This window comes from Rhinolophus hipposideros, assembly GCF_964194185.1.
Source record: "Rhinolophus hipposideros genome assembly, chromosome: 13".
Taxonomy (NCBI): domain Eukaryota; kingdom Metazoa; phylum Chordata; class Mammalia; order Chiroptera; family Rhinolophidae; genus Rhinolophus; species Rhinolophus hipposideros.
In genome coordinates, this window is record NC_138059.1 from 1,151,695 (window position 1) to 1,169,104 (window position 17,410).

Below are 17,410 nucleotides of genomic sequence, written 5' to 3' on the forward strand. Positions count from 1 at the left end.
CCTCCGCTGCTGTTGCCAGGGAGGCAGAGGGGAATCTCAGCTTCCGGAGCCCCACTCCTTATATGGTGCTTTGCTTTCCTCTGCTTCTGCTGACTGCAGAGGGCTGCCAGCACCCCTTCTCCTCTGCCCTCCCCCACCGTCTTTCCTTCGCCTCCTTCCTCCCCCCTCCTTCCTCCTCTCTCTCTCTCTGCCATCCTCTTAGAAGTCTTGAAGCTTCTGACCAGGTTCCCGCAGTGGCCAGGGGTGTACAGGGCCACTCCATCTCCTCCTCCCCACCCTCACCCCAGGGAACAGCTTCCAGATTTCCCAGGAGGCACTAAACAGAGAAGAAGCTGGGGGTGGGGCACCGGGCAGTCCTGTCCAGCCACTGCCACACAGCGGACACACATCCACACCAATACCAGGGGCCGGGCAGGGCCAGGGCTCGGGTGTCTGTCCTTCACACACAGCACCGGAGGACCAGTCCAGGACTCAAGGGCCCTCAGACAGGGGCCGGCAGGAGCTCAAGGTCACATCTGGGACTCACACCTGACGCTTGGGAGTGAGCCTGTGCTCGGCTGTGCACGTGAAGACTCCTTAAAACCTTCAGCTCAAGGGAAGGAGGGTCTGATACGAGCGTGGATATCAGGGTTAATTTAAGGCTGAACAACCTGCAGCCGGACCCGCAGGGTTAGGGCGGAAGACAGTGGGGGTCCCAGGAGAGCAGAGTGCAGCACCCCTCCCCCACCGCCCCCAATCAGGAGAGATGAAAGGAGGAAGCCCCTCCCTGACTCCCTGAGGGAGGGGCTTCCTCCTTACCCTGGGGGGCTGGGCAGCATAACAATCAGCCCCTGCCGTTCCAGGCACACACCTGTACCTCTCTGCGCTGCGCAGTCATGGGGGGTGGTGGCTGGTCCCAGCAGTCCCACGGGTCCCGCAGGCTGAATGAGCCCTGGGAGGGGGGTGTTGGAGCGACCGGATTAGTCACCCCAGGCCAGCGTTGTGTACAGGGGGTGGGTCCTCCCTCTGCGCTCTAGCGCGAGTGGGCGCGGAGGCGGGCCCGCAGAGTGGGCGCGCAGACCAATGGGAATCGGGGCTCGGCGAGGGGTCCGCCCACGGGCGCGCTGGCAGCATAAAGAGCCGGCGCCGCGGCTGCTGGTTGCAGAGCCTGGTGCCACTGCTCCTGTACGGTTCTCTCTGCGCTGCGCGGGACCCAGTGGGACCGAGCCTCCGCCGCTCCGCCGGACCCACCGCCAGCCTCGCGCCGACACCGCCGCACGGCCAGGTCCCGCAGCCCTCGCCAGCCGGTCCCAAGAGGACTTTGCAGCTCGCCGCCTCCCGCCTGAGTACCGCGGCCACCTGCGCGCAGATGGAGCTGGACCACATGACTAGCGGCGGCCTCCACGCCTACCCGGGACCACGGGGCGCACCGGCGGCCAAGCCCAATGTGATCCTGCAGATCGGTAAGTGCCGGACCGAGATGCTGGAGCACGTGCGGAGGACCCACCGGCACCTGCTGACGGAAGTGTCCAAGCAGGTGGAGCGCGAGCTGAAGGGGCTGCACAGGTCGGTGGGCAAGCTGGAGAGCAACCTGGACGGCTACGTGCCCACGGGCGACTCGCAGCGCTGGAAGAAGTCCATCAAGGCCTGCTTGAGCCGCTGCCAGGAGACCATTGCCAACCTGGAGCGCTGGGTCAAGCGGGAGATGCACGTGTGGAGGGAGGTCTTCTACCGGCTGGAGAGGTGGGCTGACCGCCTGGAGGCCATGGGCAGCAAGTACCCGGTGGGCAGCGAGTCTGCCCGCCACACTGTCTCCGTGGGGGTTGGGGGTCCCGAGGGCTACCAAAACGAGGCTGATGGCTACGACTACACGGTCAGCCCGTACGCCATCACCCCACCACCGGCCGCCGGAGAAGTGCCCGGAGAGGAGTCGGAGGAGTCCCAGCAGTACCCGCCCTGGGGACCCGGCGAGGATGGGCAGCCGAGCCCTGGCGTGGACACTCAGATCTTCGAGGATCCGCGTGAGTTCCTTAGCCACCTGGAGGAGTACCTGAGGCAGGTGGGCGGTTCTGAGGAGTACTGGCTGTCACAAATCCAGAACCACATGAATGGGCCGGCCAAGAAGTGGTGGGAGTATAAGCAGGGCTCGGTGAAGAACTGGGTGGAGTTCAAGAAGGAGTTCCTGCAGTACAGCGAGGGCACACTGTCCCGTGAGGCCATCCAGCGCGAGCTGGACCTGCCGCAGAAGCAGGGCGAGCCGCTCGACCAGTTCCTGTGGCGCAAGCGGGACCTGTACCAGACACTGCACGTGCATGCAGACGAGGAGGAGGTCATCCAGTATGTGGTGGGCACCCTGCAGCCCAAGCTCAAGCGCTTCCTGCGCCACCCGCTGCCCAAGACCCTGGAGCAGCTCATCCAGAGGGGCATGGAGGTCCAGGACGACCTGGAGCGGGCGGCCGAGCCGGTCAGCTCCCACCTCTCTGCCGAGGCCGAAGCCGAGGCCGAAGCCGAGTCCCTCACGCCGGTCCTCACCAATGATTCCGTGGCCAGTGACCTGACCCAGCCTGAATAGAGGGCATCCGGGCCCCAGCCTTCCTGCCACACCCCCCCGTGGCCTTTGCCAGCCAGGACTTTCGAGTGGGGCTGAGTCCTGTGGTGGAGAACCCCGTCCTCTTTGTCCAGCTGGACACCCCCTCAGTCTCCCAGCCTGATCCACACAGACACACGTCCTCCAGTTGTGGGCAGTGTCCCCCAAACAGCAAAGGGGCCCCTCTCCCCTGCAGGACCCTGTCCTGTCACCCTCCCTCCGTCTGTCTTCTAGGGCCCTGGGCTGGCCTGGGCCACTCATCCCCCCCAACCACACACACACACACACACTCTCTCAGGCCATGACAGGAGTCCCGGCGTCCTCATCCTGCTCAACGCTTGGGCCCTCTGGGCACTCAGACACCAAGTGTCCAGATGGCACAGACCAGCGGGCACTAAGCTCAAAGGACACCCAGAGCAGAAGCTAAGGCAGAACCAGTGCCATGAAAAGCTCAGCTTCAGGGCCGCAGCCCTCTCCCGGCAGTCGCCATGCAGGGTAGCTGGCCAGCCTCGGACAGCGTGTCTCCCTGTCCTGGAGGAGAACTGAAGCTGAAACGCAGCAGTGGCAGCCGCAGACCTGGAGTCGCGTCTCCTGGCCTCTCAGGTGAATCCCTGCATCATGGCACTACCACTAGGGGTCACTGTAGAGCTGGGAGGGCCCAGGCCCAAGTCTGTGTTCCAGGCCAGCTCAGCAGGGCTCAGAGGCACCCCAGCAAGCTGGTGGCAGGGCTGGGGTGGGGGCAGCATCGTGGAGAGGTGTGGGAGGAGCAGAGACCTCAGGGACAGGGAGAGGGGGCTGGGTGGGAGGCAGGGCTGGGGGAGTTTGCTGAGCCAGCTTTCACACGGACCCCATGCGTTCTCTCCCCTGGTAGCATCAGTGATTCATGCCAGCCTGAAGAAGGCTCGAGCTCAGCTCGCTGACTCACCCATGGCAGGCGGAGGTCCCACAGGGCCTGAGTCCTCAAACCAGCTGAGGCAGCAGTCGTTGTCCACGGAGCCAGGAGATTGACAACAGGTAATGGAGCCCCATCCCTCCCACCCAAGACCCTGACTCTCGCTGTCCTCACCGTGGGCCTGTGAGTGCCTCCCTAGGACCCCAGGTCCCAGGCCCCTGCCCTGGTCCTCTGGCAAGCTGAGGCTGAGCCCTGGGAGAGCAGCCCATGTGTCCCCCACAATGGCCTTCCTATAGACATCCCCCGTCAGCTGCCCTGACCCTGACCATCTTGTGTCATCCTTTCTTTTAGGTCTCAAGGCTCCCAGAGAGCCCTTGCTGCTGTGCCTGGCACTGCTGGCTCCCCTCTCTTCCCCAAGCTGCCTGCATAGGAGGAGAAGTCTGAGGCCAGTGAGAGAAGGGGCCAGGCGGAGAGCTGGTGCTGAAGATGGGCCAGCATGAGGGCCAGGGCCTGCCTCTATGCCCGCCCTGCTGGCCACCAGCCTGCCTGCCCACAGGGCCACTGTGGCTGGAATCGGGGTCCACTACCCCGGGCCCTGTCTTGCTCCAGCCCAGGAATTCCCGCCCACTATGTGGCCATCCTCTCCTGCCAGAGCTTTTGGAGAGCCCTGGGAAAGGGCTCCTGCCCTTGCCCGGTGGCCCCAAACCCAGCCCCAGGAGATCCCAAAGCCTGTTCTCCTGAGGCTCAAGCTGGCTGTCTGCCAGGCCCCGCTGTTGCCCAGGCCTAGACCCCCACGTCCTCCAGCACCAACATGCTGGCACTGGCCTGACACTTGTGTCTGCAGCCAGAGCAGGTCTTGTTTGGGGAGTCCCCTTTCTGCCTGTTCACTGGGGGTTCCCAGACTTGGGGACTGATGTCTGCAGGTGACTCTACCAGTCCCTCCACCCCACACCCCTGCCAGCCCCCCAAATTTTATTTTTGCACATAAGCCATAACCCATACTCACAGGTTGGCACAGGCTGCAGGGAGGTCCCGGGTCCCCTGCCCCCCATGGACCAAGCCTCAAATGTCAGGCCAGCCTGTGGGCAGCCCTGCCACCTGCCTTGAAGACAGACTCTTTTGTAAGATTTTGTTAATAAAACACTGAAACTTGTTGGAGTGTGTGTGCTGCTGTCTGTCTGCTGGCGTGGGTAGGGGAGTGGAGCTGTCAGAGGAGGCAGCTCAGTGTGGGGGGGACCCAGGAGACATTGCCCCACTGTCCCAAAGGGCAGCTGGCCAGGGCCCCAGATCCTCAGGCTAGAAGAGTCCTAGGGGCTCCCCTCACAGAAGCCAGCCCCCCATAGCTCCTAGGTTGAGCAGGCAGCGATGGGAGGGTCTAGGAGGGGGCTGAGCCTGCCCTCCCCCCCAAGGCCTGCCACCCACTGACTGCTGGGGATGTGGGTGATTGGGGGTCCTGGAAACTCTTCTGCTACCAGGGTGCAGCTCACACAGGAGCCTGACTGCAGGCCCAGGGGAACTTCTCAGGCCCCAGAGCCCCGGGGCCCCGGGTAAAGCAAGTTCCCTGCTGGGAGCGGGCCCTGGTGAATCTTGGTCTCTCTGAGCCTCAGTTTCCTCATCTGCAAAGTGGGGAACCATCACAAATACAATGCATGAGTGTGCCCAAGAGCTCAGAAATGCGGGCTACCTGATGCCCTGAGGGTAGCTGGCCTCCCAGAAGCCCTCGGAGGGAGCGGTGGCCTGGAGGGGATGTACTCCCACCAGTGTTTAACAGAAGCGGGATGGGTGGGAGTCGGAGAGCGAGAAATTGGTCACAGGGGCTGGCTCACTGCATGGGCTGGCTGGGCCACTCCCACTAGACAAAGGCTCAGCGCTGCTCTGAAGTCCTTTCAGGTGACTGAGCTAGGCGCACCCAGCGGGTCTCAGTTACCTTCCTGATTAAAGTCAGCTGAGCGTAAGCTTCCATCACACCTGCCAAAAAGCTTAGCGTCACCTGGACAGGGTTTGATTGAATGTCTGGGGAGCGACCCTAAGGAGGCTGATAAGCCAGAGGACCATCGCAATCACCATGGTGACCTGTCGTCACCTACCCAGCACAGGAAGCGGAGTCCTGGCCAGGTGATGAGGGTGCGTGAGGGCAGCCCAGCCTGAGAGCCTGGGAGGAGACCAGGGGAGGCAGGAAATGAGCTGGAGCCCAGAGAACCACCTGCCACCAGGAAGTGTTGTCATCTTCCTCACAGAGAGGCCCGGGTGCAGCCCTCTGTGATGAAAGGGACACCTCTTCTGTGTTCTTCCCTTTTCTTTCATTTAAGTAATGAGAGTGATGACAAATGGGGAGAGGAAATGGAAGGCACAGGAGGCTGGGACACCATGGTGATGCCTGAGGCAGTAATTGCTCCCAGAGTACTACCGTTTACTTCAAAAGCTGCAGGCAGTAGATGCTTTCTCCTCCTGCTAACAAGTCACTCCTGTAATTGCATGATTGTGAAATAGGCTATTGGAAAACTTCAAGTACTTCGAGATGCAGACTGAGTCTTTGTGTCCCAAGAAGAGAGGCAGGAGGGCTGAGCTGTGTGTCAGCTTCTGTGGGGACAGAGCCAGGAGTGCAGTTTCCAGGCTCTCGGCCTCACGTGGGAAGGTGCTGGCTCGGGTAGTAAATGGCCATCAACTGTGATGGGATGGCCATCAGCTGTGGCTAGTTGGCCGTCAGCTGTAAGCAGTGAGCCATTGGCCACTAATATAACTGCCGTGGCAGTTAGCAGGGCAGATTGAAGCCCGGGAAGTCTGGCTGTGCCCAGAAGGACTGGTGGTGCCCTGAGAAACCCTGACTGTGCCCAGAGAGCCTGGCTGTGTCCAGGATATTCGGATTGCAGTTAGCAAGGGGTTAGTTGGTTAGCAGAGAAGCGGATGGTGGGTTGCGCATTGTGTGGCTCCTGCTTCCTGTGTCTCCAGCCCAGCCGCCAGCGAAAATATAGCGGTATGACTCCCCTACCTATGGCTCCGTGGGTGTTCCTTTGTGGCCTCACCATATCCTTTGTTCTTATGCGGGGAGCAGGATCAGAGACCCTGCCTGACACCCCGCGTGACACATGGTGCGCCGAGCAGGGTCCCCCCCTCAGGACAAATGGCTCAGCAAGCAAGATACGGTGCCGGCCAAAAGCTCTCCGAAGAGCGGTGGAGCAGTTTGTGTATATGAACATTCAGTCTCAGGAAGACCAGGAGGAGCAGCTGCCGGAGAGCTGGACCCCCGTGGAGGCGTGGGAAGACGTGGAGGGTTCCCCAACCAGCAGAGGCTGGAGAAAGCGAAGGTTGTTGTGGCCCTGTGGGCTGGGAAGTGCTTGCTGAGGCAGCCCGGATGTGGGACTTGTCCCAGGAGGAAAAGCTTGCTGAGTCCTCCATGGGAGATGAGGGTGAGGTCAAGGTCGTTCCTCACCCCCAGGTTGGGGAAGCCTTGGAGCTCTCGCTGTGCGGAGACAGCACACGTTGTAGGGCCAACGCACAGCCCTGGCAAATGACTGTGGACTATGGGGAATTGCCTTCCATCCCTGATTTAATGGACCGCTTGACTGTTTGCTTGGGAACGTATCACCGTGCAGTGGAACCGGTGGATGTTTGCTTCCTGTGTCTTGACCAGCCGCCATCGAGAATATGTAAGCACCTTGGCTGTGAGCCACTATTGTTCCAACACGGTGCCCTGAGAACCCTGCCTTTGCCCAGGAAGTCTGGCTGTGCCCAGAAAGACTGGTGGTACCCTGAGATACCCTGGCTGTGCCCTGAAAACCCTTGCTGTACCTAGAAAGACTGGTGGTGCCCTGAGAGCCCTGGCTGTGTCCAGGAAGTCTGGCTGAGCCCAGAGAAAGTGGCAGTGCCCTGAGAGGCCCTGGCTGTGCCCAGGAAGTCTGGCTGTGCCCAGAAGGACTGGTGGTGCCCTGAGAAACCCTGGCTGTGCCCAGGAAGTCTGGCTGTGCCCAGAAGGACTGGTGGTGCCTTGAGAAACCCTGCCTGTGCCCAGAGAGCCTGGCTGTGTCCAGGATATTGCATTCACCTCCAGGCTCCTCGCACAGGGACCCTCGCGGAAGACACTTGTCGCGTAGATTGTGAGGCGAGACCCTGGAGGTGTGGAGTGTGGGGACAGAGCCAGGAGTGCAGTTTCCAGGCTCTCGGCCTTACGTGGGAAGGTGTTGGCTCGGGTAGTAAATGGCCATCAACTGTGATGGGATGGCCACCAACTGTGGCTAGTTGGCCATCAGCTGTAACCAGTGAGCCATTGGCCACTAATATAACTGCCGCGGCAGTTAGCAGGGCAGATTGAAGCCCAGGAAGTCTGGCTGTGCCCAGAAGGACTGGTGATACCCTGAGAAACCCTGGCTGTGCCCAGAGAGCCTGGCTGTGTCCAGGATATGCTGATGGCAGTTAGCAAGGGGTTGGTTGGTTGGCAGAGAAGCAGATGGCGGGTTGCGCATTGTGTGGCCCCTGCTTCCTGTGTCTCCAGCCCAGCCACCAGCGAGACTACAGTGTTGTGACTCCCCTACCTATGGCTCCGTGGGTGTTCCTTTGTGGCCTCACCATGTCCTGTGTTCTTATGTGGGGAGCGGGAGCTGAGACCCCACATGACACCCTGCATGACCATTTCTCTGCCTCTGTCTCTGTTCACCGCTGTCTCTGTCTCTCTCCTTCTACCTCCAGAGCCGAGCAGGGGAAGGGGGAGTCAGAGAGGGTGGGAATCCTGCAGGCATGGGGATGAGGGAGAGGGCCAACAAGGGACAGTGAGGGTGTTTTTTAGAGAGGGAAGGACAAGGAGAAGTGGTGGGCACTAGGAGAGCCCCTACCTTTGTACCCTGGGCCGGGAGGGGCTGGAGGGCTTGGCTTGGCTCCGGACTGCCCCTCCCCCCGCCAGCCCTTCCCCACCAAGTGAGTCCTTGGATCTGGAGATCGGCCCCTTCCTCCAGAGGACAGCACACACTCCAGAATCTGCTCCAACCGACCCCGTCACCCAAGGGCATGCTGAGTCTTTCTCAGTGGAGTGCACATTTTCAGTGGAGGGGTGGCCAAGGAGAGGCTTTGGGGGCAAGGAGTGTGCAGACGAGGTGTCGGCAGGAACAGTGTGAGGACCCTCATAGTGAGGTGTGTTCCGGCATAGAATTAATCCCTGGTCGTTCACAGAAGGTGAAAGCATTCCCAAGACTCAGAAAAACAGGAGAGCAAGGAAAGGTTTTATTAAAGTTAGGAAGCCAGAGGCAGCCGGGTAGTAAAGAGAGAAACACCAGCAGGGTGGCGGGGGGGTGTGTGTGCCAGGGGCAGAGTCTCAGCGTGGAAAGCTGCCCCTAGCTTCAGGTTAACTTTTTCTTATATAGGAAAGGGGGAGTCAGGCAGTTCTGAGGGCTGACATCCTTCCTGGGGTCTGGTCTGTTTGAAGACAATGTGATCTCTGGACTTGGACTCGGTCACCTAGGCCTGGGACTTTATGTGTCACCAGTAAAAACTGCCGGGGAGTTGTAAATTCGATTCCGGTGTCCGGGTGCCTGAGAATTAAGAAATTGCTCTTTTCAGGTTAGGATTTTGTTAATTAAATGGATTCACCGGGAATGGGTAGCCTTGAGAAAGGGAACAGAATTCTTCAGTTGATCAGTGAGGGGAGAAACAAAGAGAAAACAGCTGAATATCAGGCTGGATCAAACTGCAGACTAAGTCTAATTACAGGTGGCTAGATAGCCAGCGATGCTGTGAGTCACACTGCAAACCAGCTAAGTCTAATTGCGTTATGATTTACCGAATTTCACCCTTACAGGGTGGAAGACGGTGGAGGAGAGGGCGAGAGGGAGGGGAGTGTGTGGGGAGACATAGCCAAGAGGGAAAGGCTACTATGGCTTGAATGTGTCCCCCCAAACTCTTATGTTGAATCCTAACCCCCAGTGTGATACCAGGATCCAGTCCCCACTGACCCCTCGCCTTGGCTGCCCCAAAACCCCTGATCCCTGACCAGGCTGAATTAGGACGCTCCCCACTGTGCTTCTTTCTCTCTTCTGGTCCCCTCCCCCCAGCACCGCTGGGGAGGGCCTCTCCCACGCTGCAGAAGTTCCCAGCTTGCACCCTACTTGCGGCAGCTGGGGTGGCATAGATATTAACCTGCTTCCTCCAGGAGGGGCGGCCAGGCTGCCCAACCCAGCCCTTGGTTCTGGGGAACCTGGATGTGGGGCAGCAGGTGCAGGGTTCCATGACCCTCAGCCACCCCTGCTCTTCTAAGGGAGCCTCAGAGCTAATGACAGCTCCTATGGATGGTCTGAGAGGGGCAGGGAGTCACCAGGTGAACTCAACGGCCTCCCTTGCATGGCTGTCAGCCTCGGGCTGAATCTGTGGGCACAGATCAGGCAGCTGGCGCTCCTTAGCCCCTCCTCTGGGGCCCACCTGTCATCTCTGGCCTCTCCTGCCCAAGTGGGCATTGCTCTATCTGCCAAACAAGCTCCCCTTTCTTAGCCACCCTAAACAGAGCCCTACCCAGACAACCAGATAACTCACGCTGGCCCCAGGCCACCTGGGGACACTGCCTCAGGAGGGGCATAGCCTGAGGGCAGGGGCTGAAGCCAGACCGCAGGGCTACAGCGTGGCCAAGTGGGGGCGGCCTTGCCAGAGGCATGACCCACATGGCAGGGCAGGGTTTGCTGTCCCCAAGTCCCCCCACTCCTGCTGGCCAGTTTGCTGTTCCCTCTGCACCCACTGTCCTCCCAGAGCTGCAGCCTCACCCCGTCTCATAATGGCTGACAGTCCCAGCTGGAAGCCTGGGAGAGGCCTGGCCTCCCCCCCTCCCTACCCAGCCCTTCTCCTCAGGACAGGATGGCTCAAGGGTCCCTGTTTCTTATGCAGCTGCCATAGATAACCCCCTAAAGACTGCCGTGTGGCCTCTCCCCAGCCTCATGCAGTGCCAGCGACCTCATCTAGGGAGCTGGACTTGCTCCCTGCCTCTCCCCGGAGGCCAGGCCACCATTTTCATCAATTTAATATTCAGTGTTTAGTTATCACAGCCCTGAATACCCTCCAGGGCAGCAGCCTGCCATTATATTTCCTTTCTTATACGACGTTTGTTTCTCCCTGGAATTTCAAATTGCTCATTTCCCGTATCCTCACCCCACTCTCTTTCCCCCTCTGAGGTGCCATCACGCAGGCTGTCCCACGGGATCTGCTTCCCTGTTTGGTTTGTTTGTTGATTTGTTTCCCCAAGGGCCCCTTCCTGGAATAAAAGATCTTAAGAAAATAAAATTGCTGATCAGGCAGCTCCTGGGTCCAGCTCTCTGTGTCTCTACTGCCACTGGATAAAGCCCCAGTTCCAAGCCAGCTTTCTGGGGATCCACCCAGCTCCCCCACAGGCCCCCATCCGACTGCAGCAGCGGGGGGGGGGGGAAGCCCCCCCCTTTTGCAGGTCTCTCTCCCCATCCCCTTTGCCCGCTCCTATGCCCGCCCACCACAGTCTCTACCTCTGCCTCGTTCTCTCTGCAGCCCCCTTGGGCCCCTCCCCATCCTGCCAGCACTGTCTTTCCAGAATCCCTCAGAAGCAAACCCCCTCTGTCATTCTCTCCCAGACGCCCCTGCAGCTGCTTGGCTGTCACCAGCTCTTTCTTGCCGCCCACCTCTGTCCACCTCGCTCTGTTCCAGAATGCCTCCCCCTTCTGACTGTCCTCCTTGGAGGAGTCCTAGACCTCTGAGCACAGCCTCCTCTACTCAGCCCCAGAAGGGCCAGGGCCTCCAGGTGTCCCTCCCTGAGTCCCCTCCCATGCCCAAGGCTGGGCCCCAAGTGGGACTCTGTCCCGAAGGACGAAACTTGGAGGCTGCTGGGGGCTCAGCCACTGTCCTGTCTCCGGCCAGAGCCCCATACAGAGCACACCAAGCCTTGGCTCGGGGAGCTCCAGGGAGAGAAGCCTTGCTTAGAGGCTGCTCCCAAAGACAGAAGAGGGGGTGAGCTCCTCGCCCGAGGAATAATCAAATGGCTCTGGAGAGATGGTCAGACCAGGGGCCCCTCTCTAACACCACCCTTGCCTGCCTCTGAGGCGCCCATGCTACTCCCTCCTCCACCCCTTCCACAGGGAATGGTTGCCATCTGCCAAACTCCTATTTATGCTCCAAAGCCCAGCTCTTGTCTCTCTCGCCTCCACATACATCGTTCTGCACCCCCACCCTTTGTGTCACCTCTGTGGACCCTCCCCACCCCTCCCCGTCTTGCACCTGTCTGTGCTCCCTGAGGACGGAGACCCCCATGCCAGCCCTGCACCCCCACCTCACCCTGTGTGCCCGGGGCCTCCCCTCCTCAGAGGGCCCTGGGTTCCCGGCGCCTGCTGCCAGCTTGTCTGGCGTCTTCCCTGCCAGGAGTCTGTGTGTGAAGGAGGCTATTTTTAGCCTCTGTTATCCCCGTAATTATCTTGTCTCTGTTTTGCCCTGGTGCTTGGTTCTGCCAGAAAATGTCAGTCTGTCTCTCCACACTCAGGGAGATCGGAGACCTTCTCTGCTCACACCTGGGGGTCTCTGTCCACTTAATGAAGACCAGGGAGCCTTACAGGAAGTTCTGACACCTCCCAGCCAGAGGGGACTGGGCACTTAATGAAGACCAGGGAGCCTTACAGGAAGTTCTGACACCAGTCCCAGCCAGAGGGGACTGGGCACGGGACAGTGGCTGGGGGTTCCAGACTGAGTGCCCCTTGTGCTCCCACAGCCCTTGAAACAGGACCTGGCTGGAGGAAGAGGTGCATTGAAACCAGCCACGCAATGAATTCTCATCATTCACTGAGGACTCAGACCTGGCCTTGGGAGCAGAAACCCTGCTCTCCTCTGGTCCCTGTGAGGTCCACTCAGACCCCTCCATCGCCTGTGTGGAAGCCTGTGAGGAGACCCTAAGTGCGGCTTGCTCTGTTTAGCAAGTGCAGGTAGCCCGTGGCTGTGCGGACATGGGTTGTGGCCATCCACACTGCAGGCCGGGCTTCTCAGTCCTTCCTTTGCTGGAGACAGGCGCCTGTGGAGGGGGGGGGGCGTGGAATGAGGCCCTTCAGCCATGGAGGGGCAGGTGGCACGCCTGAGAATCTGAGGCCGGGATCCACCCAGGACTCCAGTTTCCTGGCCCCAGATCAAAGTGCCTCCCCTCAAATCTGCCTCCTGAGGTTGGTTCCTCTGTTCCCAAGCCTCCCTTGGCTCCCGGCCCCCTTCAGTCTTGCTTTCAGGCCCTTCACCTGCACCCCCTCCCCCGCCCCCGTGGCAGCCCACACTTGGGACTCCCAAACACTCCCCAGGGGCTTAGCCTGGTCACACCTTCCGCCGGCCAGCCTGTTCCATCATCTGCGGGTGGCACATGGGCCGCTCCCCCAAGAAGCCCCCCCATGATGCTTGCTCTCATCCAGATGAGTCCTAGCGAATGAGTCTGCCTAGACAAATGGCCCGTATCACAGCCCTGCTCCCATCCCTGCAAGTCTCCCCACCCCAAGAACAAGAGAAGGCCCCCCAGGCTGGCACTTGGGCCCCAGGAACAAACAGCTAATATCTCCCACACACAGGCCTGGCCACCCCCATGACAGACTCAGTCACCCTGCATGGGCCTGTCCTCTGCCTGCAGTGCCGTTCTGCAGCCAGTGAAGGCCGGTGTGTGTTTCAGTGAGCAACAAACAGGGGCTCCCTCAGTGCAGGGCTGGGCCTTCCCTGCGTGGTTCTCTCTCCCCGATGCTCATTTCTGACGTTGTTGGTCTTTATTTACTGCCTCCTTGCATTTCCACTCCTCTCCCTTCCCCACCATCTAGGTGTTGCTATGGGAACCAGGCTTTAGGCTGCGGTACCTACAGCATCCTTGATGGACAGGTCTCAGGGGCACCTGTGTGTGTGTCTCTGTGCGTCTCTGTGCGTTCGAATGTGTGTGGCCCTGGGGTTTCATGATCGAGGTCACGAGGTCCAGAGAGGGGAGACAATGGTTAGAAACCACACCCTTAAGGCATTGCAGCATACCCGCCATGGTAGAACACTGTCCCCGCCATCTTCCCTTTCCTCATGGGAACCCCCGCCTGGGCTGTCGCCATTCTGACCCTGGTGACATCAGCCTGGTCCTCACTGTCCAGGAAGGCCATTGCAGCGGCCTCAACCCTGTCCCCACTGCCCTTGCAGCTGTCATTCCCCTTTTGCCTCCCTTTGACCTCTGGGCAGGGCTGGGCACTGCCGAGTGAATTCATGTTCCTCACTCAGCTTCAGGAGCTCATGTCACTGTGCTGGGCCCCAGGCTCCCCAGAACTAACACAGGGTGACCGCAGCTGCAGCTGCCTCGGGCATGATCACACTCAGTGCAGACTCCCTGAGGACAAGTCCTTGCTGTCCCCTTGGCACCCCTCCTCCCACCTTGGTTTCCCCATTTCTGCAATGGCAGCACCCGGGCCTTTGTCAAATTGATGCTGGACTTGGGGGGAGCCCCGGGGAGAGGGGCTTCCATGGTGGAACGGAGCGGGTAGAGAGGGGAGGGCACAGTGGCTCTGCAGTGGCAGCTCCAGGCTCTGTGCCGGCAGCGCTGACAGAAACCTCGCCTGTCTTCCGGCCTCCCGCCCACCTGGGAGCTCCGTGCCTGGAGTCCCAATGAGCTGTGTGGGTGGGAGGAGAGCCTCAGGGGGGCTGGGCCTTCCTGAAGCCACCACATTCCTCCCAGCCTGGCCCAGAAGCAGCCCACTGGGGCTGGGTAGGCTCTGAAGAGCCAGAAAGTAGAAGGATTCATCCCATAGCACAGCCCTAGGGCCCCCCAGACCGGGCTCCCAGGGTAGAGCCACTGCTGCCCCCTCAGACAGGGCAGGGACTCGCCCCCCTGCCGTGTGCTAGGAGTCCTGTTTTCTTCCTCAGCTCTACTCCTGACAAGGGGCCATCCTGACGCTCTCCCCCCACCCTGCCCAGAGTAATACTTCCTGCACTGAGTAATACTTTGGATATATCAAGTTAAACAAAATGTGATTAAAATTAATTTCATCTCTTTATTTTCTGTGGCCACTAGGAAATTCAAGTGGCATTTGTGGCTCATTCTATTTTTGCTGTCCGGTGCTGCCTGCCAGGCCCAGGGAAGGGATCCTTCCAAGGGTGCAGGGGCAGGGCCCTCCAGGTGAGACCCAGGGGAAGAAGGCAGGGGCTGGCTTGCTGACCCTGACTGCCCTGCTTATTCTCTGGGCAGCCTTGGGGGCCCCAGAAGGCTCTGTGCTCTGGGAAAGGCTCTGCCCAGAGTCTGAGATGGCCCCAGTCACCACGAAGGTGCTGCTGGTCTACAGCCTTCAGGCCACAAGCAGTTATTGTCAGAGAGTGACTGAGGACACCACAGGGGTGGGGGACAGGCTGCGACCCAGGCCACCCCCTCTCCTGGCAACAATGGCTTCTAGCACCTGAGACCAGTTCCATGCTTATTCCCAGAGAGGTGCCCTTCCAAAATCATGAGGGACCTGTGCCCTGCTTGGCCTCCTGGGGACAGAGACCCGAGTCTGGGACTTCCTCTTAAAGAGGCAGCAGCGTGAGAGGGTCTTCCCCTGAGAGAGCAGTGGCCCCGCTCCCCCCCTGCAAGATGTGCCCGGTACATGGAGGCCCGGAGAGCCGCACACGCATGCACACTCGTGCACACATGCTCACACACAGTCTCACCATCCCTCTGTGGTCAGGGCAGATTGGGTTCGTACAGAAATCCACGAATTCATCACTTGCAGCCCTCACCCACCCACCTGGAGGAAGGGGACCAGGTTTGTCAAGAGACACAGCTGCCAGCCTCTAAGCTGTGGCTACAGGACCTGCAAGTGGGCTCCCTCCTCCGAGTGGGGTCTCTGCCCCTCAATGGGCTGCGGCTCTTCAGCACTACAGGAAAGGGTGACCCGGCAACCCCCTTGCTGCAGTGTGATGAGCAGGCGGTGGGTACTCCTGCACCAGCCTCAGGGGCAACACGGCGGTGTTGTGTGCCGGAGTTCATTCCACGGGTTTGGGCTTACTGGGTCATTCCAGAACGGTGGTTCCTCGTGTCCCTGAGCCCCGGCTGCTCTACTCTCAGCTCCCACTGTCCAGGCCGTGCCTCCAAGAGCCCGGAAAAGATAAATGGGTGTGCGTGCCAGGGGCACACAGCTGCCCTGAGGACAAGGGCATTTTCAGTGGAATTCTTTCTTCACAAGTCACAACTGACCAGAGGGCAGCTAGGGGAGTGGCGAAGCCAGCTGGCACCCTCAGCTTGAGGGGCTTCAGGGGAACCTGCGCCCTCCCTAGAGAGCGGATCTGAGAAATTAGCAGTACATTGAACAAGGGCATTCTGCAACCCAAAGCCACCTCTGGCCTGGGCAGATCAGCTGGTCCTCTTCCTGGCAACTGCCCCATGGGGAGAACGGGGGGCACTGCGGGAGGTTTGCACCCTCGAGTGCATGGAGCATGTACTCAGCCCTCAGAGGTCAGCTGCTCACACTCAGCCAGGCGAGCCAGGGCAGGGCTTTGCAGACACCTCCCAGCCCAGCCCAGGACGCTCTGGAGAGTGACCACAGGAAGGAAGGAGGTGTGGAAGAGCCAGTGGGGGAAAGAGAGGGAGTCTGGGAAGATGAGCAGCTCTGCAGGTCGCAGGAGGCTGTGGGGGGCCCTGGGCAAGCCCTCCCTCCTGGGGGTGAATGACAGACATGGGGGCACTGATTGCAGCATCCCCTGCATGGCTGACAGGATGGTGGGTGCTGTGCCTGAGCTCCCCTCCGGGCCCAATGCCACCCATGGGTGCCGAGTCTGTCGGACGATTGATGTGTGGATGGCACCTACCAACAATCAGCTACATGGAAGGAGTGAAGGAATGAATGACTGAATCAATGAATGAATGAGGGGGTAGACAGGTGGTGAGGAGGGAGCAGTCAGAGCTGGTTTGTGCCTGGCCGCTGTGTGCCTGGCCTGGCACCTAGGAGGAGCCTCGGGGGGCCAGATCCTGGTCGGCAGGCCCCACTCAGGCCACGCCAGGAGCCCTTGGCAGCAAGCTGGAGAGCCCCTAGACTTCCCACTGTCCACGCTGACGAAGCACCGTCCCGTCAGCACCCGGTCACACACCTATGACATAGCTTCTCAGAGCCTGGGAGCCTGGGGTGGGCCGGCGGGGGCGGGGACCTCCACCAATGCCCCTGAGGCTGGTGCAGGAGTACCCACCGCCTGCTCATCACACTGCAGCAAGGGGGTTGCCGGGTCACCCTTTCCCGTAGTGCTGAAGAGCCGCAGCCCATTGAGGGGCAGAGACCCCACTCGGAGGAGGAAGCCCACTTGCAGGTCCTGTAGCCACAGCGTAGAGGCTGGCAGCTGTGTCTCTTGGCAAGCCTGGTCCCCTTCCTCCAGGTGGGTGGGCGAGGGCTGCAAGTGATGAATTCGTGGATTTCTGTACGAACCCAATCTGCCCTGACCACAGAGGGATGGTGAGACTGTGTGAGCATGTGTGCACGAGTGTGCATGCGTGTGCGGCTCTCCGGGCCTCCATGTGCAGGGCACATCCTGTCAGGGGACACCTATCCCCAAGGGTCTTCTTGTGGAGGGCAGGAGTGCCTCAGAAGATCCCCAAAACTGAGGGCTAGCAGAGGCTGAGGGAGCCTTCTGGGGGGCGGCCAGGCCTGCCTTCGGGCGTTGCCACAGCCATGGTGACACCCCTGTCTGAGGACCTGTCTGGGTCAGGGGCCAGGTGACAAAGCAGCGTAGGGGCTAATCACAGCATCCAGACGGCAGTCCTTCGGGGCCACAGAGAACCAAACTGATGGTCACGTGCCTGGGAGCTCCCTCAACTGCCGGTGCTTCGGTTGGAGGATGGAATTTTGGGGTCAGTTGGCTGTTGGGGACAGGGCCGGCCAGGTAACTGCAATTTCAGGAGCCAAATGCCCAGGGAGCCCTGGGGATAAGACTCACTTGCAGAGGGCTCTCAGGAGGTATCCACCCCTCCCTGCTGGGGGCTGAGCCCTCCTGGGGAGCCAGCACCACTCCAC

The 17,410-nt window shown here is 60.3% G+C and overlaps 1 protein-coding gene across 1 annotated transcript; it reads left to right on the forward strand.

Moving 5' to 3' along the window:
• The first annotated feature begins 981 nt into the window (after positions 1-981).
• Positions 982-4,611, forward strand: ARC (activity regulated cytoskeleton associated protein). The gene is made up of 3 exons (XM_081070301.1): positions 982-3,169; positions 3,438-3,580; positions 3,810-4,611. Exon 1 carries the CDS (start codon positions 1,349-1,351, stop codon positions 2,549-2,551), a length of 1,203 nt encoding a protein of 400 aa, XP_080926427.1. The 5' UTR covers positions 982-1,348; the 3' UTR covers positions 2,552-3,169; positions 3,438-3,580; positions 3,810-4,611.
• The last annotated feature ends 12,799 nt before the right edge of the window (positions 4,612-17,410 follow it).